Source organism: Vigna umbellata, chromosome 5 (genome assembly GCF_029865625.1).
Source record: "Vigna umbellata cultivar VRB3 chromosome 5, Vumbellata_1.0, whole genome shotgun sequence".
Lineage (NCBI taxonomy): Eukaryota > Viridiplantae > Streptophyta > Magnoliopsida > Fabales > Fabaceae > Vigna > Vigna umbellata.
The window spans coordinates 62325333-62349923 of NC_142169.1; the positions used below are offsets into that span (position 1 = coordinate 62325333).

Here is a 24591-nt window from a genome sequence, read left to right on the forward strand (position 1 = left end):
TAAAAAGAAAAAAAAAAGCCTAGGTACTGAAGGAAAAAATTATTTTATGGTCCGGGATCAAATGGTTGATCCCAGTAGACTAATATATAGCAGGCTAATATATATATTTGTTTTGGGTTTAAACTAAAATAGATGACTGCTTGTGAAGAAGAGATCAAGTATGGTTCCGGACCATACGATAATTTTTTCTCGTACCCGGAACACGTACGATCAAAAATCGAAGCATTCAGACGCAAACTGTCTGGAGAGTCCTGAATAGGCGATATAAACCAGGTGGTTTTTTGAAGCAGTTCTATGGTTTTTGGTGTGCTTGCAAAAATACTTTAGTTGTTTAATGGTGCAACAGCCCAGCGTCTGAGAGAGAAACAAGAACAACCAATTGATGGCCTTCTTCTTCACACCGGCAAGGACGGGTGTCACACTATTTTCTCGGCCACAATGCTCACATTTTGGCAACACTGGCTTCATCCACTCAACGGGTGCCCTATTTTTCATGTCCTCTTTTTGCCCCTCGGTGAATCTCCTCAACTCAGATAATTTCTTCCTCACATCAATCTCCATCTCGAACACGTTCAAGCACCTCTTGCACTGAACGGTCCCGCTGATCCTATTAATCTTGTTTAGCATCAGGTATCTGAAACTGTGGATCCTCGCTCTCTGATTCGTGGCCCATGGAAAAGGTGGAGGAATGGTTCCCTTTGTTGTTTTTTCAGGAGCAGGAACAGGAGCACCACCGTAGTCATCTGAGTTGTTGTTGCTGCTGCTGCTGCCGGACGCTGTATGTGGTGATAACACGGGACTTGTTGCGAGTAACAAAGCTGTCACAGGGTCATTTTCATGACCACCATCGTCGGTGTAACCTGCTAGGGAGAGTGTTAGGAAATCTTTTTGGAATTCCATTATTCCGTGTCTTTGGGAGGTTTTCATGAATGTGGAGAAGAATAGTATGTATTTATAAAAACTTCAATTTGATTCCGAATATTAAGTGTTAAAAACGTCCATGGTCGAAATCAATGAAGAGGATATGCGGAGATAGGTAGAACTGGGTCAGATATTATCCTTCTTTCACGGAAGATAACTTTGTATCCAACAACTAACAGTTTTCCTATAAAATTCTCTTTTTCTCTCTCTACATGGAAACAAATATTATTTTAAAATTCCTTTTAAAGTACTCCACCACTAACTTAATATAAGTCACAAGAAAGTCCAATTCCTGTTTATTTAGGAACCTATCAAACAACAATCTTCCTGGTTATATAGCCATAAGTCGAACTAAGAAACATAAAAAGGATAATATATATTGTGACTAAAATCATTAACATTAAGAGAATTGATTTCCTTGAGTTCATAAGCACACAGTAGAAGGTATGTATTTTAATACTTTTAATATTGTGTCTTAATAATTAATTGGTTCTTAGGCTTAATAATCTGCAGAACTGCATAAGGCCAAGATAGCAAAGTGAATCCTCATGGCCGTTGTGAATAACAACCCAATTAATTGAGAAGTCAATTAATTGGTTGTTGGGGCTAGTGTTAATTTGTGATGCTGACAAAAGTTATTCAGAACTTTCCGGCTTCCAATTAGAACAAAGAAAAAAAAGTTGTTTATAGATCTAAGCTTAAACTGATATCAGAGTGTATACAGCTAACTAATATAAATATTTATATATAATATTGTAGCCATCATCACAGAAGTTTGAACCTCATGATGTTATGATGTATGAGGTTTTTCGTTTATGGGTTCTCAGTTTTTGAGAAATCATGTTCGAGAGTTTAATAGGAGAAGTCGAATGAGAATGAAAATTTCATAAGAAAGCAGAAAAAGGTTTGAGCAATGCTCTCAGAACTCTAACGTTATATGTGAACCTTTCTTCTGCTCTGATGAAGACCCGTAGGAATAGTAGGGAAAGATGAAAGATACAAAGAAGCCTCCATTTCTAGGCATAGTAATTAACCCAAGAAGTTAATAAAATTTCTTAACTAGTTTCTTTATGTTGTTTTGGGATGTTCTATGAGTGAAATGAAGAAGAAAGGGTGATACTTATATTAGTACTGTTAGGAAAACTGTAACTAAAAGCTCATATTTTCGTGTGCGGAAAGCTGAGGTTCATGGCCAAATGAGGGCAAAGTCTGAAATGGAAGAGTGCTTAAAATATCTTATATGGCAAAAGGAAAAAAAGGGAATAACTCAGTAGAATAAGATTGATCCATTACAGTGTTTATCTAAACGGTTTTATATGTTCCTTGTAAGACCAACTAAACGGTTGTCTTTGTAACATTGTTTCATATTTTCCTTTGCATTAGACTCAGCTCCTGATGCTTAATATCAGAGTGGAGGGATAGTTTTATCAGAGCTCGTGAAGTTCAATGAGAAACAAACACCAAACTTCATTGATAATTCATATATGTATATATCATATGGCTTCTGTTAAAGCAAGTCATTGTAGTTTGAAACACTTGGAGCACAGGTAGACTAAAACTTCTCACTCGCTCATGCATTACAGAACCTATCAAAACATATCCATTAATTAAGATATTTGTAAGTGTCATGGTTTGGAATACTCATTAATCTACTGATCCCAATAGCTCCAGCAGGAACAGATATTTCTGGCTATCTGTCATATTTTTTCTCAATTTTATAGGGAAAAGAGTGAGTCAGATTTTAAAAATTAATTAAATTAATATATGTTTTATATTATGTGGAAAGTTATACATTATCATTATTTTTATATATTACGTATCTCAAGAAAGTGTTCTTAATAAAAATAAATAAATTATTAACATCAAACATTGTATTATTAATTTTTCATTATGTTTATTTTTCTTATTTAGAACAAATGACATTGTAATGATTTATTAATTTACATTATTTGATATTAAAATTGTTGAATTTGTTCTTTGTTCCTTTTATAAATGTTATATGCAAATTATAAATACTAAAAATTTAAAAATACATAATCAGATTACACCTTTGTATCATTCTCCTCTTTCTCTTTCTTCTCCGCCTTCGTTACACCTCTGCGTCATCGTCGCATTTCTATAAGTTTTCCACAAATCTAATTCAAAAGTTTCATTAAGAGATTTATTATTCACAAAAATTTTGTTAATAATTTAAATTTTAAAATTCATTAATAAAAAATTTATTAATAAAATTCGTCAACAATTTTATATTTACAATATATATATATATATATATATATATATATATATATATATATATATATATATATATATATATATATATATATATAATCTGTGATTATTATTAAAATACGATTAATTACTATATATTTTTAATATTTATTGAAGTGCGTTTAATTCTATAAAAGATTAATTATAATAATTATTATTGTTTTATATTTTAATATTAGATTATGTTTAACTTTTTTTCACTTAATTATATTTTAATATTTATTTATTTATTTGTGATTCGATTATTGGATTATATTTAAATTGACAAAAAAGTTTAGTTTCAATAATTATTTATATTATATATTTTGATAAATATTAGATTATGTTTAACTTATATTTCTATTTTCTATTTTAATTCATTTTTTTTATTGTTTATGTTTATTTTTTAAGTAATATACATCAAAGTTTATTTATTATTTAATTATTACATTAATACTGTTAACTTTATTCAAACATTATAATTAAATATTTTACATAATTTCAAATTTTAAATACAATTTTAAAAAAATATGTAGCAAATTAATAAAAATGAAATAAACATATTAATCAAATTTGACAAAAAGAAAAAGAAAAAAAAACCCGAATTTACAAAAGAGTCTCATACCAATTTTTTTTCATTTTAATTATTTAATTAGCCGACCATTACTGAAAATAAATTCATGAACCTATTAATACAATTAAATACTTTATATATAAAATTGTTTTTTTGTACGTCTTTAAATTCAAAGCTTATTTATTCAAAGACATGTTGATTATATAACCTTAAAAGATATAAAATAATTTACAAAAAGAAAAACGAGTCGGTGCGTACGCATAAGTTTCATGCTAGTTGATATGAAACAATGTAGTTTGTTATTTACTTTCTAGGTTATTTTGAATTTTCATTCATGATGAGTTGATAGAATGCTTTAATATAAATGTAGAGATAATTAGTCTTTTCCTTTTATGCTTTAATATAATATATATATATATATATATATATATATATATATATATATATATATATATATATATATATATATATATATATATATATATGGTTTGCTAATCTACTTATGCTCTTTTTTCAGTTGATTTTAATAAAGTGTACCTGATTTTAATAGATAAAAATATTTTAAGGTTAAGGATATTTGAATAAATTTCATTCTCAAAACTAAAAAAAAACAAAAAACCTCCAAACCCTTATTCACTTCTCTCTTATCCCTCATTTCTCTCAACCATTTCTTTTTCATCTCTGACTCTAATCTTTTCTCTGACATCCTACAGTAGCCCCAATTTACAAAATCAGAAACATTCGCCTAACCTTAATCCACATTCCTCCTCGTTTATTCAATTAGGGTTAGGTGGGTGTTTTCTATTTTTTTTCGGTTGGAATTACTATAGAATGAAAGAAGGTTGGAGTAAGAGAGATGAAAGAGAAAGAATTAAAGGGATGAGAGAAAGGTAAGTAAGAGTTTGAGAGTTTTTTATTTTTTTATTTTTTGAGAATGAAAATTATTCAAATACCTTTGACCTTAAAATTTAGAATCCATGATATATGAAGATATTTTTGTCTACTAAACCCGATACACTTTACTAAACAAAATTTACTAAAATATTCTAACTGAAAAAAGAGTTCAAATATATATATATATATATATATATATATATATATATATATATATATATATATATATGGTATAAAATTATAACAAAAACACCGAAATTAAATTAAACTCTAATAGTTATCAAAAGACTATGATAAAAACATATATGTAATAAAAATATTGAAATTAAAACTGAAAATATATAAAAAATATGTTTATATAAAATTTCTTTATGTTTTTATTTAATCGATTTAATTTATTTTTAATGAGTTTACTGGAAAAGTTTTAGTTAATTTTTGTTTTCACAAAAGTATTTTATTTATTTATTAAATTAAACTACTGATAAACTAAATTTATTTTTTATAAATTTTATTATTCTTAATTTTAAGTCAGTGTCCCATAATTAAATACATGTTAATTTAATTTGTATTGTTAATGTTTTTGTAATTTAAAATGTTGAAAAATTGATAATAAAAATGTATTAAAATATAAAAGATGGTCAATTAAGTAAACTATAGGTTAAAAGTCAGCTAAAATAATATATATTTTATAAATTAGAAACTCTTAAGATAACTTAACATAAAATATTTAACATTTTTTTATTTATTTCAAATAAAGAAGTGTTAGTTTATTGTTTTACTTAATACGCATTAAGTATTATATATGTCTTTTTTGAGAAAATGTCCATTTGTGAACGGAGCAACTGGAGATGATTCTCTGTATTTGGTCCTATGATTGGATTGAAAGGGTCTTATTATGATTTTGCATTTTTTTTGGAAAGAATTTTTGCAAAAAGTAATTTTGTTGGTGGAACATGTCATTTAAATAATTTTGATTTCCATATTTTTAAATTTTCCTAGTTTAATTTATTTGTTACCTTGATACTTTTATATTTTAACTTGTTCCTTGGAAACTTTATTTCATTTATTTCACATTTTTTTTCAGGAAAATATATCAATTTTTTTAAAGAAAAATTAAATTTTATCACATTTAATTTATTTTAAAAAATTTGTAGGTAAAATGTGTCAACAATTTTAAATTTATAGACAAATTTATTTAGTCTATAAAAACTCGTTGGTAAGAGATAGCGAGAAGTGTAAACAAATAAAATAAATGAACATTTGTAAATAATTTAATTAATAAATTATTATATTTAAATAATAGTTAATAAAATATTTTTTAAAAAATATTCTAATTTAATATTTTTTGAAAAATGTAAATTTACTTAAAATATGTTAAAATAAATTATCAAGATTTAAATTAATTAATTTTAACTTGTTTTTATGATATCGATTATTTGATTATTTTAATCAATTATGTCTGTATTGTGTTGAATTTCACGACTTTATTAGCATCTTACAGAGTTTTTCAAAAAAAGAAAATACATTGTTTTCGTGCTTTTGCACATTGATTTTCCCACTTTCATTACAAATCTACACAGGAGTTTCCAATCGTTGTGAACAAAGACGCCGTGAGTGAAATCTGAAAAAACGCTGCCAGATTTACTGCAGTCTCCGAGAACTTAACCACTTCTACCTTCATCACTGTGTTTAACCGGAAAATTTCAAAAGCATGCATGAATTAAACTACAATACGCTGCCTGCAATCGATGTATCACTAGTTAAGAAATTAATGAAAAAAAAGTTAGTTACCTGTAATGAAGTATTATTGTTGTTGACATTAATTGAAATTCCGGACTTTGAAATTCCTAGCGATGAGGAACGCACAGTAAACGTCAACTGCGGCGTAAGTAACTTGTTTGTCACTGAGAACAAAATCATACCACATGCTCCAGCTATTCTCCCTCCGTTGGGATACTTCGTAACCGAGACACATCATCACGATCTCTTCAACCGAAGCCTGTGTAAGGTTCGGGAAGAACAGCCTCAGATCTAGAGGATCGCTGTGCATCTCCAACTCAAACTTCGAAAGCTTGAGCTTCCGCCGGTCAGACTGGTTCCAGAATCCGACGAAAGTGTGGTTAGGATTGTTCAACAAGGTGCGGAGGTTACTCGGTACGCGGTTGGCGTGCTCCAGTTGGAAGATGAGGCACCGGCTGCCGACGCAGAGTTGCAGCGTTTCCGCCGGCGGGTCGTCGGGGCCAGGAGTCCAATGAACGCCGAGGCCGACGACAAGGCAGTTACGGTAGACGTATTTGCGGCTGAAGTAGAGCGTGGAGTCTAGCCAGCGCTTTACGATGGAAGCGCTGGCGGTGACGGTGGCGTTGAAGTAACGGCCGCCGAGGAAAAGGGAGTAGAATTGGTGAGTTGTGCAGTGTGTTTTGGAAAGGAGTATAGCCATGGTTTATATTTCAGTGCTTCTGCTATACTGTTTTGGCTCCAGTGAGCGGAGGTTTGTAAGTGACCTTATTTCAATTATATAGGGCTTGATAAAGGCCCGGATAGGAAAATAATACATGCACAGTTCTATGCAAAAAGAAAAAAAAAATGAAAGAATGTAATTATATGACATTCTTTCATTATATTCTCATGCTTATTCTTTTTCTACTCAAACCTTCACTCCATAATATATTAATTATAAAAATTGGTTATCATGTTAAATAATACAATAGATTAATAATACTAATAGTAAAATCATAAAATTATAAGTAATAATAAATAAATGTCAAAATAATAATAATAAGAAGTGTGAAATCATTTAAATGCCCTCCTTAGGAGCACATTACGCAACAAAAGGGAGTTCTTCCTTTTCTTTATAAAAAACACTCTACTCTCAATCTCCATTTCCTTGCTAACTTACATAAATTCTATATTCTCTTCAAACATAAGTTGTCTTTGGAGTCCATATTCTCTTCAAACATAAGTTTATAGTAATTTAGATCGTTAACATTTTTACCTTTGTTACTTAGTGCATAACATTTTTCACAGTTATCTAATTAGGTTGGTTCTTTTTGCATTACGTTCTTGATTTAATTATCTTTAATTTGAATTTAAAAATATAATTTTCTAAGTTTTTTTGAAGCTGCAATTTTATTTTTTTAAAATCTCAAACCATTTGTATATGTGTTGTTAAATTTGTGCAATACACTTGAAAATGTATGATATGGAATGTAAAGTGTGTATGATGATGAGTTATGAATAGATGAGAATGTAATGGATTTCATAGAGTAAATCCTTTTGATGTATGTTTCATTAGTGCATGCATTAATGTATAGATTCAAACAAGGAGATATCTTGGCACTCTAATAAGTATTCACACTCATATAAAGTAGAATAAGTTATGTTGTGAGAGGAGTGACAAGTCATAATATAAAGACATAATAATGGCCTAAGACACGAACGAAACTAATCTTGTGAATAATAAAGCAAAACACATTGACAATGACTTTGTAGAGTAATAGAGGTCACCACAAGCACATATCTCTAATGAATTTGGCGTCAATGCATTGTATATGGATAATTTAGTATAATTTTACCTTGTTTGTGAAATGTATGTTTTATGAATGTTTTGTGGTTAGTTTAGGTTGAATTGCAATTATGATATGACTTAACTTAGTGCATTGTATTGTAATACAACTTTATTTATTAATGTATAATATTTCTTTTAAAACTGGTTTACCCTCGTATATGTTTGTGCTTTTTGTAGGTTGTGCATTTTTCTTGTGCAATAATCATCATTCATTGGTTTGAGTAGATGAGGATGTAGGGGTTGAGCTACTTAGAAAGAATATGATGTAATTATGTAGATGTATGACTATAGAAACTACGTTTTTTTTTTAACCTTTTGGAAAACTAATACTCGTTTTCAAATCCTTAAGGTCTTGATGTAAGAGAATTTATATATACTAGCATGATTATTTTGGATGATTTAATAATGTAGTCATGTGTTATTTTAACTTTTATCAATTATCACATTTGTAATGTTTTATTTATTAGTTTTACACTATTAAATGAGATATTACAACAAGATCCAAAATAATAAATATTTGTATTAAAAATAAATAAAATCATAAAATAGTATAATTAAAAGTGGTTGTAATTAAAATAAATTCATACAAAATAAATTAATATAATTATAATTTAATCTTTAACTAAAATTAATTTATAACAGAAAGATATTTTAATCACATAATAATATATCACTTTATAACTCTCTTTTTTAATTTTATCACAACAATATAACTTACAGTTTTTCAGCTTGCACCTTTTGCTCTCTTTTTTCCCTTTCTTTAGTTTTTTTTTTCACACTCAATTTCACTCCTCAATCTAAACACAATCTAAAAAAAAAAAAAAACTTTAAAAGAGAATATCTCTTAACATGTTTTTGTTGTAGTTTTCAATCTTATTCTACTGTAATTCTTTTAAGCATTTCAATACATACGTTCTTAATAATGGAATTGAATACTGATTAGGAAATGAAATTATCGTAATCAGTGACGTATTTTATATAATCGATCATATATGTTTTGTTGGTATTTAATAATTTCAAATAATTTAAATTTTATATATATATATATATATATATATATATATATATATATATATATATATATATATGACCACGGAAAACACAAGACAAATGAATATGAATATTTATGTTTATTAAATAAAATAATAGTTTAAATCTAACATAAAAACTGATACTATTTATAATGTAAGATATATAATTATATCTACCATAAATAAATTTAAGAGTGGTAGAAGTGATTGTAAATTTTAAAACATAATGTTTGAACACATGTCATGTAATGAGCTTTATAAGAAATGTGGGAAGTAACGACTGATAATTAGTAAGAAAAGGGAAAGCATTAAAAAACGTGAGACCTAAGACAAGTTAATCGGATTTTCAGTTGCTTCATATGAACCAAATCCATTATTTAATAAGGAAATTTCAATTTTTTGGTTCAATTTTTTTTGAAACTATCATGTTACATAGTTGATCAAGAATCGTGCCTACCTTGTTATAATATAGTGAAAGATACAAACAGAATAAAATAAACGAAAATAGTGTTTGGATCTTAGTTCTTGTTAACGAGATCAGTCTTAACGTCTGTCGTGAACATGGATTCGGAATATGGATTAGTCTTAGCGTCTCGTGTAAAAAGGACTATAGTGTTTCTTTATGTGAGATGATGCAAGTCAAGATTATGGAATGTTTAGCTAGGTTAACATTTTAATAGAACTTTACAAATGATTACTTAAAAAATTAATGAAAACAATAATATACATTAAATTGTTTTTATTTAATTAATACACACTTTAAATAAAGGTGGTAAACAAAAGGTTACTTTGTTTCATGCTTTTTTTTAACTATGTCTAAATATAAATTATGGTAGGTCTTTCACCCAAAAACACATTACTTAAAAAATATAATCTTTTTAGTTGCTCATCCAAAATTATGTATAAAAGGTTAGCTTATGATATTTTTCGAAGTTGAGGTACAAAATGTAGTAGCATGCATGTTTTTCAAATTAATTCAAAACAAACAGTCATTTAGTGTTGTTGTAAAATTTATTTTGAAATAAAAAATGTAAACATGAATTACATCTCTTCAAAATTAATTTTCCCGACCCCCAACACATACATACTGTCTTTATTATTTGAAAATGCGGAGTTTCTTTCTTTTGTAATAATGTTCTCTTAAATGTCTATAGTTCCTACTTGAGCAAGCTTTCTTTTCTATATACTTAGTTGATCAAGTAATAACATAAAGAAAGCCCTTGAAAAATGAACCGTTTTAGTATTCGAAATCAATAATGAAAGCAAAGAATCCTACATTTTGGTTAGAATATTTTTAAAGAAAGATTTTCTTTTAGAAGATGTATATATGATAATATCTTGTAATGAGGGACGGTGGTAAAATATATATTTATTAGATTGCAGAAAAAATAAAGTAGTATAAAAAAAGAAGATTGAAATTAAAAAAAAAAACTCTTACTTATTTTCTGTACAAATCAAATTTCAAATTTCCTTTCTTCTTCAGCCATGGTAATAAAAGCAGTCGTATGATCAGAAGTCCTACCTATTTAGTAAAAATTCAGCGATTCCAATGAGAAAAAAGCATCAAACCGAATGCCGTTCGAAAGTAGTGAACGCAATATACATGCCTAAAATGGAGAAATAAACCCTCTCATGCTAACATATCCAAAATAAGGAAACACCATAATACTGTGAAATGAGTAAAGTAAGAAATGAACCAGAAGCATTCGTGCTATAGTAAGAAAGTAGCATGAGTTACCTAATACCTAACGGGCTTCCACGTTCCACACTCTGCTGTTTCTTCCAACGAGGAACGCACAGTAGGCATCAACGGTAGCATAAGCAATTTGCTCGTTGCTAAGATGTTTTCTATACCAATTGCTCATGCTGATCTCCCTCCTCTGCTCCACTATGTAACCAAGGCATTTCTCCACTATCTCCTCCACCGAATCTTGAACGAGATAGTCATCGTTCTCAGTTTCCGCAAAATACCTCAGATCCAGAGGATCGCGACACATATCCAAACAGTGCTCCGAATTCTCCAGCTTCCGGCGGTCCGAATGGTTCCAGAATCCGACGAAGGTGTGAGACCTATGATTCAGGAACGTGCGGAGGTTCCTCGGCACGCGGTCGGCGTGAGCGAGTTGGAAGATGAGGCAGCGACGACCAACGCAGAGCTGCAACGTATCCGCCGGAGGATCTGAACCGCCGGGAGACCACTGGACTCCGAGGCCGACAACAAGGCGCCGCAGGTAAACGTGGCGGCGATGTTGGTTGACAATGGAGGTGATCCAACGGCGCACGACAGAGGCGGTGGATGTGACAGTGACCTTGACAGGGTCTCCGTCAACGTCGATGGTGTAGAAGTCGTGCCCGGAAACGTGCGTGTGGCTTATGACTCTGGCCATGTTTGGAAACGTGTGAGGGAAGAAATTGGGGAAAATGAATGAAAGGGTTTATTTATGCTGAGAATTAGCAGCAGCTTGTCGTGTCTGCATGACTGCACACTGTGCTCAGTACTGCCACTCAGTGGTGTACGACCCTACGCATGGAAGCAGATATGTAGAGTCTAATGATTACGAAGCTTTTTTATTTACAAGTTAATAAACAATATTTAACAATTTTGTTTTTATCAAAATTTTGTATTTAATTTCTAATCATTATTTAATTTTTTTTACATTTACTTTTTATTTAATTGATTTTTTATAATAAGAAAAACTTAATGTGATTTTTTCTTTTAAATTAACATTGATATTATTTAGAGAATTTTGATTAAAAAATTAAAATGCACATGTGATATTATTGTATTAGATTTAAATAATGCTTTAGTTCTAATATTCAAGTATTTAATTATCTTTTAATATAATTTTATTTAATTGAGTTTTAATGTTTAAAATTATATTATGGTGTTAATATCTTTAAATACTTATCAATATCTTGAATTTCTGTTTTTTTTCTCTCAAAATTAACTTAAAATTCAAAAAATATATATATTAAGTAGACTTAAAAGTATGTATTTTTCATTGAGATTTACAAGAATTATAATTACATATCAAAGTCAAACAACTTTCTTTTCCACAACTTTACAAAGTGAATTCGATATTTAAAAATTTGGTATTTTATCAAAATTTCAAATATAAATCTTATACTGTTTGACCACCTAATGAGTCAAGATCAGGTAATCGATTGTTCAGTAACGAAATAATTGATTGATCCAAAATAATAATTAATTGATAATTAATCTAAACAATAACAATTATTAATGGACAATTAATAAGAATGATAGCCACTAATTGGAAATTAATAAAAATAGTACAAATAATTTATTAATGGATCACATAATTATTTCTGATTATCCATTTTTATCACAGAAATATTAAGTAAAATATCTGACATGACTAACTTAAGCCTCAGAGTGCTCTCTGTAGCTAATTCCCACATGGAACAAATAGTTCGAAAGGATTTATAGATTATTTGACGATCAAGTTTAGAGGCAGAAGATCAGTTGAGTAAGAAGGCATATCCTCAACCCCTTAAACTGAAACAAATTTTTTTCAATTCTCATAACTAGATATATATTCATCTAAGTAAGTATGATAGTAAAGACATAATAATTTGTATAGAAAATCAATATTCAATAAACTCTAACTTAAGATCAACGTAGCAACTCCTTGAAAATCTCTACACAAGCATCATCCATACAATAAAACACCTTTTTATGTTAAAATCAACAATTATTAACCATATATCAATATATATGCTTAAAAGAAAACATAAAAATTTGAATTACACACAAATAGAGGTTGGTGCCTAGTGAACGTTCTCGAGCGAGTCCTAAGAATAGTTGGAATTGAAGTCAGGTCTCCTTGATGCCCATTGTTAAGTGAGTGTCCAGTGGTTCCAAAATGTTACCAATGAGGAGCATTGGTATCTTGAAAGCTACTGTAAAGTTTTGATGATGATAAAAGCTGAAGAATTGAAGACTCTAAATGCATATTTGTTAAACGCATTTTGTAGAAACAAATGTACAGGATAAAATGTAATGATGTAAAAACTCTTAGAAGTTTTCGTATGTAGTGAGTCATTGCACAAATAATCGATTATCAAGAGGTATAATCGATTATCACGAGCCAGTTTAAAAGAGAGTTGCTTGCGCAAATAATCGATTATTACACAGAATAATCGATTATCACTGTTTCATTTAATTTTGTCCAAGTCTCTGGAATAATCGATTATTGCTCAGGATAATCGATTATCACCATTTTGAAAACCCCATAACGGACACAAATAATCGATTATCACTTATGATAATCGATTATCAGTGGCAGTTGGGAGATGTCTTTTCAGTTTTTGACCCTGCACGAAACTAGGCTTATAAATAAAGGTCTTCACAACTCTTAGAAGTAACTTTTCAATTGAGAGTATTAGAGCTTTGTGCCTAAGGGAAGCTCTCTGTGAGTGAAAAGGATCTATGCCATTTTGAGAATACAGTTTGTCTGAGGAAGTTCTCAAAGTGATAGAGTGCTCTTGCCTGGTCTTGTGAATAGGAGAAGCTCGCGTTTTGTGTGTCAAAGGTCGGAGCAGTTCTCTTCAAGTTGGTTGAGCAGGTTCTTCCGTTCGTTTGTCGAAGGAAGGTGTTTTCTATTCTTTGCTTATTTTGATTATCTGATTGTAATCTGCAAACCATATTTTAGTGAAAAAAGGTTAATCACTATTCATAGTGATTAACGACTGGACGTAGAATCTTTTGATTCGAACCAGGATAAAAATTCTGTCTTGATCTTCTTATTCCCTACACTCATTTTATTTTACGTATATCAACTGTTTGATTAATTTTCTGAAAGAAAATTATTTTTACTAAAAGGACCAAATTAAGTTTAATTGTGATCGAATACGCTTTCCACTCTCTGAGTGTTAATTCCGCTGCGGTATATTCTTCAAAAAATACCCCCTCCGATACCATCACAAAATGGTGCCCAAAGTCTTGGACTATTGGAAGTGATTGACTTATGAGAATCCAACGACCCCAAAGTAATGTCCGACACCCTAGACCATTAAAGCTCGCTAACTTGGGTCTTGGGAATAGCACCCAACAGTTTGGTAGTACGTATCAGATTCTCAACTTCTAATTTGACTGAGATAAATTTTTGAACTTGACTATCTAAGCAATTCTATCTATTTCTTAGTTTTATAATACCTTATTTTAGTTCAAAATAACCCTTTGATAAAGCAAATTAGACACTCATAACCAGGTCAAATTGACTCCATAAATAATGACTTCAATTCAATAAAAAAAATCAACAATTCAAACAAGAAAACCATAGCATTTCATCACCATACTCAATTCATCAATGTAAAAACAATTCAATAATTATAAATAAACTAGTCCCTCTTACCTTAGATAAGAGTCTTCCCTCCTAAGGATTTCGTATAGACTAAAACTCTCATGAAGTTCTAATTTCATACAGAAAGCTTAGATTAATGATTTCAACATACCTTATGATCACAAAAGAGTAAAAAAATAACTACAACTACCTAAAGAACATGCAAATATCTTAGAGGTCTCATGCAACAATATTTAAAATTGACTCAAGAAAAGAATAAAAGAAAACTTATTTAATAAACAAATATGATTGAACAAATTTGTTTTTCTTAATACCAAAAGTTATAAGATAGGCCGAAATTTTCAAACAAATAAGAGGAGAGGTTATGATCTAAAGAAAAAGTTACACGAGGTTTAGATAAAAAAGTTCTATAGAAATGAAGTTTTTTATAAAATGCATCTAGTTTTATTGAAATTTTATGTATAATTTGACTTTTTAATAATGAAACACTAACACACAAAAAATACTTTTTACCTATATTATTTTAAGTTTTTTCATGTTTATTTGTAGGTCAATCATAATTACGGAAGACATAAATTTATATTGATTGATTTTATAACTAACATAAATAATTTATTTATTTTTTCTTAAATTAGCGTCAAATTCTTGTCCATCCTCCATTCATACATAATAATTCGCTTAGGGGAGAAAATGAGGAGAAATGAATGTTTTAGGTGTTTTTAAACATTTACTTCTTTCTATGAGCATAAAACATAAAAAAAATTACATAAAATATTTATAGGTCAAATATAAATATTGACCATTTAATTATAAAATGTTTACCACATGTACTATATGAAATATATCGATGGAGTATTAATAGGTTAGATTACCTTACGCTTTATAAATATACGGTATTAATTATTGATTATTGAGTTTGATTCCCTAAAAATATACTGATAATTAATCAATCGACTTCACTGCTACAAACTCTATAAATAATACAACTGATGACAGGTACAATCATCTTTTACTATCCCAATAAAATATAGATCTTTTTATGAAACATATCTGACTTGAGCGTCAGATTGTCTTCCGCATGTCAACAACCCATTGGAGTGGATCGCGTTCTCGGAGAGGATTGAAGATCAAAAGAGAGCAGAGCAAGGAAAGACGACAGACCCTCGAACCAATTCAATCGAAACATTTTGGAACCGTGGGACTGAGCAATATCCCCATGAAACCACGAGAAACCAGACGTGTAGACGTGCGCTCGGCCTCGACATTGTTGCTTCGGATCAATACCTGGTTTTGCAACAAGAGTACAAAATTCCGTAATAATTTCTAAAGGCATTTCTTTTGTTTTGAGAACTTTCAGAAAGTTCAGCCCTACATCCAACCTTGTGAGATTCCAATACTTTTTATTATAATTTATAAATTATAATTTTTATTTTGTTTAACTCATATTTTTGTGAGTAAAAATATCCTGCACAAGAACCTTTAGAAATGTGTTCAACCTGGTCAGCTTCTACCAACTCTTAATTTTAAATTATAAATTATAAAATATTATGCACACGATGGTTCAGAAATGCGTTCAACTTGGTCAAGTTCTACCAACTTTTAATTTTAAATTATAAAATATTATGCACAAGATGGTTAAGAGCTGCACATTCTACCAACTCTTAATTTTAAATTATAAAATATTATGCAGAAGAGTTGCGTTCAATCTTACCAGGTTCTACCGACTCTTAGTTTTAAATTATAAATTATAAAATATTATGTGCATGAAAGGTTCATACCTTAAATTGGTCAGGTTCTACCAACTCTTAATTATAAATTATAAAATATTATGCATATAGGATGGTTCAGAGATGCGTTCAACCTTGTCAGGTTCTACAGGTTCTACCGACTCTTAGTTTTAAATTATAAATTATAAAATATTATGTGCAGGAAGGTTCATACCTCAAATTGGTCAGATACTACCAACTCTTAATTTTAAATTATAAAATATCATGTGCAGAAAGGTTCAGATGTACCTTCAACTGTATCAGGTTATAATGGCCGCTTGGTGGAAGTCAGAAAAATGACCTCAGAAATCCCTACTCAATTTAGGAAGTCAGAAAAATGACTCCTGCCTCAAGACCGCTCATGAGAAGTGAGAAAAATAACTTCAGAAATCCCAGCTCAACCCAAGAAGTCAGAAAAATGACTATTGCCTCAAGCTGCTCGGGAGAAGTCAGAAAAATGACTTCAGAAATTCCCACTCAACGCAAGAAATCAGAAAAATGACTCTTGCCTCAAGCCGCTCGGGGAAAAGTCAGAAAAATGATTTCAGAAATCGCCGCTCAACGCAGGAAGTCAGAAAAATGACTCCTACTTCAAGACCGCTCGGGGGAAGTCAGAAAAATGACTTCAGAAATTCCCGCTCAACGTAGGAAGTTAGAAAAATAACTCCTGTCTCAAGCCGAATGCCTTTTCATTATAAAAATAAATTATAAAATATTGAAGCTTTTACTTTATTTTATTTAAAAACATATTTTTTGGAGTGAAAATCTCTTGCATTGGAAAAAGTGTCAAAAGAAGATCCAAAGAAAACTCCTAGAGTTGGCCGCTGGGTACAGAGAGCAATGAAGACTTAAAGCATCGAAGATAGGCTCCTTAAATACAATGTGAGCGACCTCTTTTAAAGTTCATAATAATCCCTACGCACCTCTTTCGAATAAAAGAGCTTGCTTGGGCTTGGGAGACTTATGTACTACATGAAATATAGCGATCGGAGTTAATGGTTATTCATGGACAATTATGAGATATTAATAGGTCAGATTACCTTAGGCTTTACCAATATATGGTATTAATTATTGATTATTGGGTTTGTTTGCTTAAAAATATACTATAACTAATCAATGAACATGACTGCCACAAACTCTATAAATAATACAATTACTATCCCAATAAAATATAGACCTCTTTATGAAACATATCTGAGTATCAGAGTATCTTTCGCAGGTCAGTAACCCATTAGAGTGGATCGCGTTCTAAGAAAGAATGAAAGATCAAAAGAGAGCAGAGCAAAAAAGGACGACCGACCCTCATACCAATTTAATTGAAACACCACACATTTTTTATATATACTACTTGCATACATAAATTTACGGATGTAATAAGTTATTTTTTTTTTGTGTTAATGAAATATATAAATTTGATTTATAAAACTTTTACTCTTAATTGATTTTCTAAAATTTCACAAATCTTCTTTTAATGATTTGATTGATAAATAAAAATAAAGAATTTATATTTTTCTTTAATTTTTTCTTTTTTTAGTCTTTATATTATATGTATATATATATTTAAAGTTTTAAATTATTAAATTTTATATGTGATTCTTTTTATTATATACATATGTTTGAACATTTTGAAAAACAAATACCTAATAATGTTTATAATTAAATTTTAATTTATCAATCAAGAAATTTAAGAGAAAAATTTAAAATAAGAAGCTATCTATAACAAAATAAATAATTTTTCAATATAAAATAACAAACAGGTAAGATTTTACTCATTTTCCATAAATTAAAAAAATTACACCATTTTTGGAAAACCTCCAATAGTGAGTGTATTTCGGCGCATTCCTGTCCCGTCTTGACTGGAAACTATTTTTTGTGGGACCCATGTTTGTTTTTTCTGTTTCTTCCATATCTTCCCTTCCAAATCATTCTTTCACTTTTCTCCCTATATCTTATTCTCTCTCTTTTCATGCACACTGCTTATATTAAAATATAAGTATTTTAACATATTTTTGAAAGTAACTAAATTTGTCTAGAAACTATATTTCTTCATCGTTTTTCCTCATTCCTTCCAACAATATCATTTTCATCACATCACCATTTTCAACTCCTATATTTTCGTTTCTTTACCATAGTTTTTACCATCCAAATACACAAAGAGATTCAGAACCTATTACTCTCCACTTTTATGTTTGTTTTGTGAGAAACAAGGATAATGACGTTCGGATGCTTCTGGCATTAGACACTTCACATCTAATTACTGTGTTTTTCTTAGTAACAACTACATCTCGTGACTGTGTTTTTATCACGCGTAAACATAATATAATATTATATTTAACCCATTAAAATTTTACCAAAAGCATTACAAATGTGGTTTGGAGACGGTGACCGTGTCCATCCTTAGGAAACGTGCGAGGGAAGAAACAAAGCAGGTAACAGAAATAAACGCTTGAAAGATTTTGCACTCCTTTTCCTTCCATCAACTAATTGAAGGCATATATAATAATATTAGGAATGTATAATTAGATTTTGTTCTCGTCAAAGTCAAAGGGAACTTTAATTAATCCATTAAGATCTTTTATTTGACTCTCTTTTTTTAAATTTTTTTATTTGTAGACAAAGACTTTGTAACCAAGGTCTTCGTATATTAGTGGGACAGGTATAATATTTTCTTCTCTGGTTGTAAGTTTCACTGAATCATGTTACATCACTTGCTGTTATCTAGCATGTTCAATAAACATTTATATATTAAGGAAAATAAGTAGTAATTCTATAAAGATTTTGGATAATATATTTTTGGTGTTTATTGGAAGATAGATAAAACCATTCACACAAAAATTTGAACCAAACAAGTAAGAAACTTGAAGAATATTCCGTGATCAGAGAAAGATGACACCTCTATTATGCAAAAGATCATGTCTATAATGAATTATCAGAGACAACAAAATCAAGAGAAGAATCAAAGAGCTAATGTGGCATGATCACAAGCACAGAAAGTATTACGTTAAGAAACAAAAGAATTTGGCCAACGAATGAAAGATGATATCAGAGCGCAAGAAGAGCTTCAATGGAAGAATGAAGAACTTCAACAAGTCTAATATTCTTAATTTCATTGAATTTATTTGTTATGACAGTTTTACTAGTTTTTTTTGAGAAGTCTCATTCTCTGAACTAATTTATCCTTTTATTTATGTTTTGGGTGATTCGATGATGCTTCATTTAAACCACCAAAAGCTTTTTAGTGTCATTTTAACTGTTTTTTCCCCTATTACATGAGACATAAGCAATGGTCAAATATAGCCTTAGTTACCATGTTGTAGATTGAATGAGGGATAGTTAGCAAACTCTATTTTAAGAGAGTATTGTTCAAGTGATAGCTACTTGCTCATACCACCTAACATTTAATCTACCGTGTGTAATATTTAATGGTGTAATGGTGTAATGGTGTAGCATTTAATCTACTTTGTTTGCAATTGAATAATTACAAAATGCATTAAATTCAGCATGCTGTGTTGGTTTGAGATCAAACACATAAGGTAATATAGCAAATCAATATATAGTTTGTAGTATTAAATACATTCACACATTAATGAAAAGAAATATTCTTACTGATAATTTAAATTACATATATGGATATCAACATCAGACATTAAGAAATGCATGTGGATAGTTTTTCATCATTGTTAAATATTACTAATTGTATATAATTATTTGTATAACGAACTTACCCAGCCTTTAGATAAAAAATTGTTTAAATAAGTTAGGTATTGCTTTCTAAAAAACCATACCCAAACTAAATATTCCACATAAAAATATTTATACATTATTGTGTATTCATTGAAGTTACATTTCTAAAGAAATAGTGTTGTAAAATGTGTAGATAATATTGATTTGAGTTGGTGTAACTGAACCATAGTTTACATTATAGTTATTGTAACTTTCTAAAGTACATTGATTATATCAATTTCTATTATTGGATATATATTTCATATAGAACTTTAGATTCATCTGAATAATTAAGATAGTATGAGTGTTACAAAATTCATAAAAGTTAGGTTAACTGAAATTGGGGACATCTATACAAAATATAATGCCATTGAATTCGGGACCACAGTTTATTGGTTTAGGAAAATCCAGAAACGAAGTGTCGTTTTAAAAAGACTCCGTTTTAGAAAAAGATTGCGGATTAGATGTTCCTGTGTTTCATTGGAAGAGAAGGAAACAAAGGCATAAAAGTTGTTTCTGGGTTCCTTCTTCCTTTTTTGGTTCAATGGTAGTTACAACATACTCATTAATTATTTAAATAACAAGAAAATATATATTTCGTTAAAAAGATTGTGCTCAGAATTATTAAAGAAACTACATCCAATTAAGCAGTCTATTTAATATATATATATATATATATATATATATATATATATATATATATATATATATATATATATATATATATATATATATATATAACTATAATTATAATTATAAAAGTTTAATTGGGTCACATCTTGTCATTTATAAATATTAATGATGAAATTATTTCACTTTTTTAATTATTAAACATGTACATTTATATAATTGTGAAACTCGAAAATAATTTTATTTTATTTTGAATAAGTTTTTAAATAACTAATTTATTATGTCATATTATATATAATTGTAATTATGTATATATAATAGATATACTATATATCATGATAGTATAAACAAATTATAAAACTAATCTATTAAACCTAAAAACTTTCGCGCATACATATGGAACATTTAAAAAATATCTACGGTAAATGTCAATAATTTATTTTTTTGATGAAAGTTAAACTCAAACCTTTCAAAATCCGGTCTAACATGTTTTGAGGGATAGCCTACTTAATTAAATAAAATTTTAATTTTTTTTATGGAAAAGTTTATACACATTTGTATGAACAAAGTGTAACACATTCTAACGAAGAGAATGGAATCCAATTGAGCTGATTAAATAGAATATTGTTATTATAAACTTTGTAACGTTGAATGGCATAAAAGAGGGAAGCACGAATGGCGAAAAAGTGTAAAGAAAAAGGACAGAAAACAGTACATAGGAGGGGCCACTGTGAAATTTGGAGTTGCCAACTGTCTACAAGTGTTGTCTATAATGGTTACATCACCTCCTCAATCTCCGCTCTATAAATACACAGTTTTTGAAGACAGCACATACATGAAATCAACAGAGGGAGATTTTTGTTTGAACAAATCTTAATTTTGCTGTAATTTTGGCTCCTTTTCCCTATTCTTTCGCTATCTGTTGTATTTTCTCATACCTTATCTCTCGCTCTCTGTAATTACAAACTCTTCCGCCATTGGATCTATCCTTCCTTCCCCTTCAGGTAAAGGTATTATTTCCACTTTCTTTTTCTTCTGTTTACTTCTTTCTATTATATTATTTATGTTGCCATGGCTGTGACTACTTTAAAGTTGTTGACTTTCTTCGTTTTCATGGGTGCCCATTTTTAATCATATGTGGTCGCACGTTGCGGTGTAAGTTTATATGTATATGTATATGTAATGTGGGTGGGTATTAATGTATGAATATAATCTTTCTGGGGATAATTTGTTGTGTTGCCGTTGCTTCTTTCCTGCCTGAGAACCATTCGTGTATTTCCCTTGCTTAGATTTCCTCCACCTTTTTTTGTGCCCTAAAGCTTTTTATGTTTTTTTTTATCTCAATGATTGTTTCTTTGTCTGTTCTGTTTAAAAGTTTGAATCGGGGATTTCGGTTGCTTAAAGGTGTATCATTATAGTAAGATTGCTAATTTGGTTAGGTTCAGCTGATTGAATTTTTGTCTCTAATTTATGATGCAGGGTCTGTCTGTTCCTGGGATTACATTCTTTTATCTTTAGATCTTGAAAGAGTGGTATTGCTTGTGGAAAATAGACCCTGGGAAGGAAAAGAAAAACTTTTGCTGGGCAATTATTGCTTGGATCTGTGTAATGTTAGGAAAAGCCAGAGAAGCAGAGAAAGGTATCCGAATCGGAGTTGACATGTATTGAAAACTGCCTTCTTGATGATTTACGAGCAATTAAACCCTTAGTACATAATATCCGATTAGGAGGTCATTTTGTATGATGGGTTGAGTTCAAGCATTGAATTTGTGGAGGCAGTTTCAAGTATATTTGTGATTTATAGGATAACAAGCAAGGAGAAGTTAAATTGGTTTTGTGGTTCTTGGATGGATAGTAAAAGTGTAAAAAATAGGAATATCGAAGTTGATCTTGAAAGTGGATTGCCACTAATTGGAGACGATTCAAAGAAAGTCTCTGTCCCAAGTGATGCAAAACAAGGAAAGACATTATTTGCTAAGGTTTCTGGTGGGATTGTTGGAGGTTCTATCAAAGGTGATGATGTGCCAAGTTTAATCCACAACGAATCAAGTTTTAGTGAAGTTTCCGGCGATTTGATGAAAGTAACAAGCACGCCATTGATGGGGAAAGATTCGGGGAACCGTGCACTGCAAACCCCAACGAAGGAGAAACGGAAAAAGGCCTCTAATAAGAAGGCTCCGAAACCTCCAAGATCTCCACAAGCTCCTTCATTGGATGCAGCTGACCTTAAGCTAATCAGAGAGATATCTGAACTTGCCATGTTGAAACGCGCAAGGATAGAGCGAATGAAAGCCTTGAAGAAGATGAAAATTGCTAAATCACGATCATCATCATCTTCCAGTACCAGCTTTTTGGCTATGGTTTTCACTGTTGTCTTCTTTGTTGTGATAATATTCCAAGGTAACTTTTGGGATGAAAGTAGATTTGTAACGGCTGTGGCTATATTATAAGCATGCACTTTACAACATGTAGGAGGGGTTTAGCATTTGCTACCTAAGCCAGGCGATTCCTAATTTTCAGATTGATATTTACGTACTATTTTGTGATAAAACTTCCATTTAAAACATGGTTCTGTCAGACATCAAGACAATCGTTAACTTAATTGAAAATCTTGTGGAACCTGAACTGTTTAGAAATTTTTTTACATACTCTACAGAACTTGTTTCTTTTCCACATTATGTACTGCATATGGATTTTATTCTTCTGGCTAACCAGACAAGGTTTTAGCACTTACCTTTTAACTATGGTTGCATGTACTTTTAATGCTTTCACGATCTTCATCAATCTGCTTCTTTTTGGTCTAAATTAATCACATTTTGCCCAACTAGTTGCTGAGATAATGAAGGTCACATGATTTTGCTTTCTCATTCCAGTTGCCTGGAATGAAACTGTTCAAATTTCTCCTTTTTATTACTAGTATGCAGCAAGGCTCCCAGCTGTTCAGTTTCCTTCATCTCTCTATATGTTGATAATAGTTGATCCTCTTGAAGTTTGTGTAGTCTATAAATTCCATGACACACCATGAATCAATCATCTATTACTTTTTTGTTTAAGTTAGAGGTTGATTAGATGGAATAAAAAAACTCCCAATAGTCATGTTTCTTTGATTTTCTGTCGAGTGACAACATTTTAGCTTTCTTGATTTTCTTTAATTAGACGTTGGTTTTGCAGGCGTGCCATCTAGAACAAGCTCAGTGGCAAGTTTCCAGGGATCTCCTGTGTCTACGGTAGAATCAGAGGGAGGTCTAATTTCAGTTGAGTACCAACTCAATCCTTCTGCAAGCAACTCAAATGTTCCTGGTTCAGAATCTCACGAGTAAGCTCAAATGCATCATATTTGAACCCTTCTTTAGCCTCATAAAAACACATTGCTGGTTCATTTTTCTTCCCCAATATCAATTTTGCTCATTGCTGGTATTCGAAAATGGTACACCTTGCAGTTTTGTACAGCAGGTGGTCGGTTCAGATTTGCCTGAAAAATGGAGAAGAGGTTCAGGATAATGCACTTCTATCATAACAAGGAATATAATTTTCCTGTATTCAAACCAAAGATGACAAACGGTAGTATTGTTTCTCCTACAGCCTCTTTGTCTTGACTTTTAGAACATATATTTATTTATATATTGTTAATTTATCCCTATTATGTATATTAATCAATGTTGGGGTGAATTAAATAACCAGAACGTTGCTGCTAGAATTTTCCATTGCCTTGGGCCAAACACGTGTTACTTTTCTTGTCAGCAACTTTCTTTTGCTTATTCTCAATGAGAGTTGGAGATTATTCTTTTGAAGCCGCGACCAAGCTAATGAATGATTCTATTTATTTGTTCTGGTTTCTTTTGTTATCACAAAGACAACTGGTATGTAATCATGTGCTTTTTGTGACAAATATTTTACGTACAACAAGCAT

At 30.1% G+C, this 24591-nt stretch overlaps 3 protein-coding genes and 1 pseudogene across 4 annotated transcripts; 1 reads left to right on the plus strand and 3 right to left on the minus strand.

The window, feature by feature from the left end:
* Nucleotides 1-210: 210 nt before the first annotated feature.
* LOC124841488 (uncharacterized) lies at nucleotides 211-900 on the minus strand. The gene has a single exon (XM_047317770.1). The coding sequence runs from the start codon at nucleotides 898-900 to the stop codon at nucleotides 211-213; it is 690 nt and encodes a 229-aa protein (XP_047173726.1).
* A 5558-nt stretch (nucleotides 901-6458) lies between these two features.
* On the minus strand, nucleotides 6459-7114 carry LOC124841418 (uncharacterized). Its single transcript, XM_047317686.2, has one exon. It carries the CDS (start codon nucleotides 7077-7079, stop codon nucleotides 6459-6461), a length of 621 nt encoding a protein of 206 aa, XP_047173642.1. The 5' UTR covers nucleotides 7080-7114.
* A 3672-nt stretch (nucleotides 7115-10786) lies between these two features.
* Nucleotides 10787-11724, minus strand: LOC124841409 (uncharacterized). The gene has a single exon (XM_047317676.2). The coding sequence runs from the start codon at nucleotides 11623-11625 to the stop codon at nucleotides 10984-10986; it is 642 nt and encodes a 213-aa protein (XP_047173632.1). The 5' UTR covers nucleotides 11626-11724; the 3' UTR covers nucleotides 10787-10983.
* A 10184-nt stretch (nucleotides 11725-21908) lies between these two features.
* Nucleotides 21909-24472, plus strand: LOC124841622 (uncharacterized; annotated as a pseudogene). The gene is made up of 4 exons (XR_015779773.1): nucleotides 21909-21953; nucleotides 22161-23081; nucleotides 23853-23997; nucleotides 24122-24472. The product of XR_015779773.1 is annotated as an uncharacterized LOC124841622 (transcript).
* Nucleotides 24473-24591: the final 119 nt, after the last annotated feature.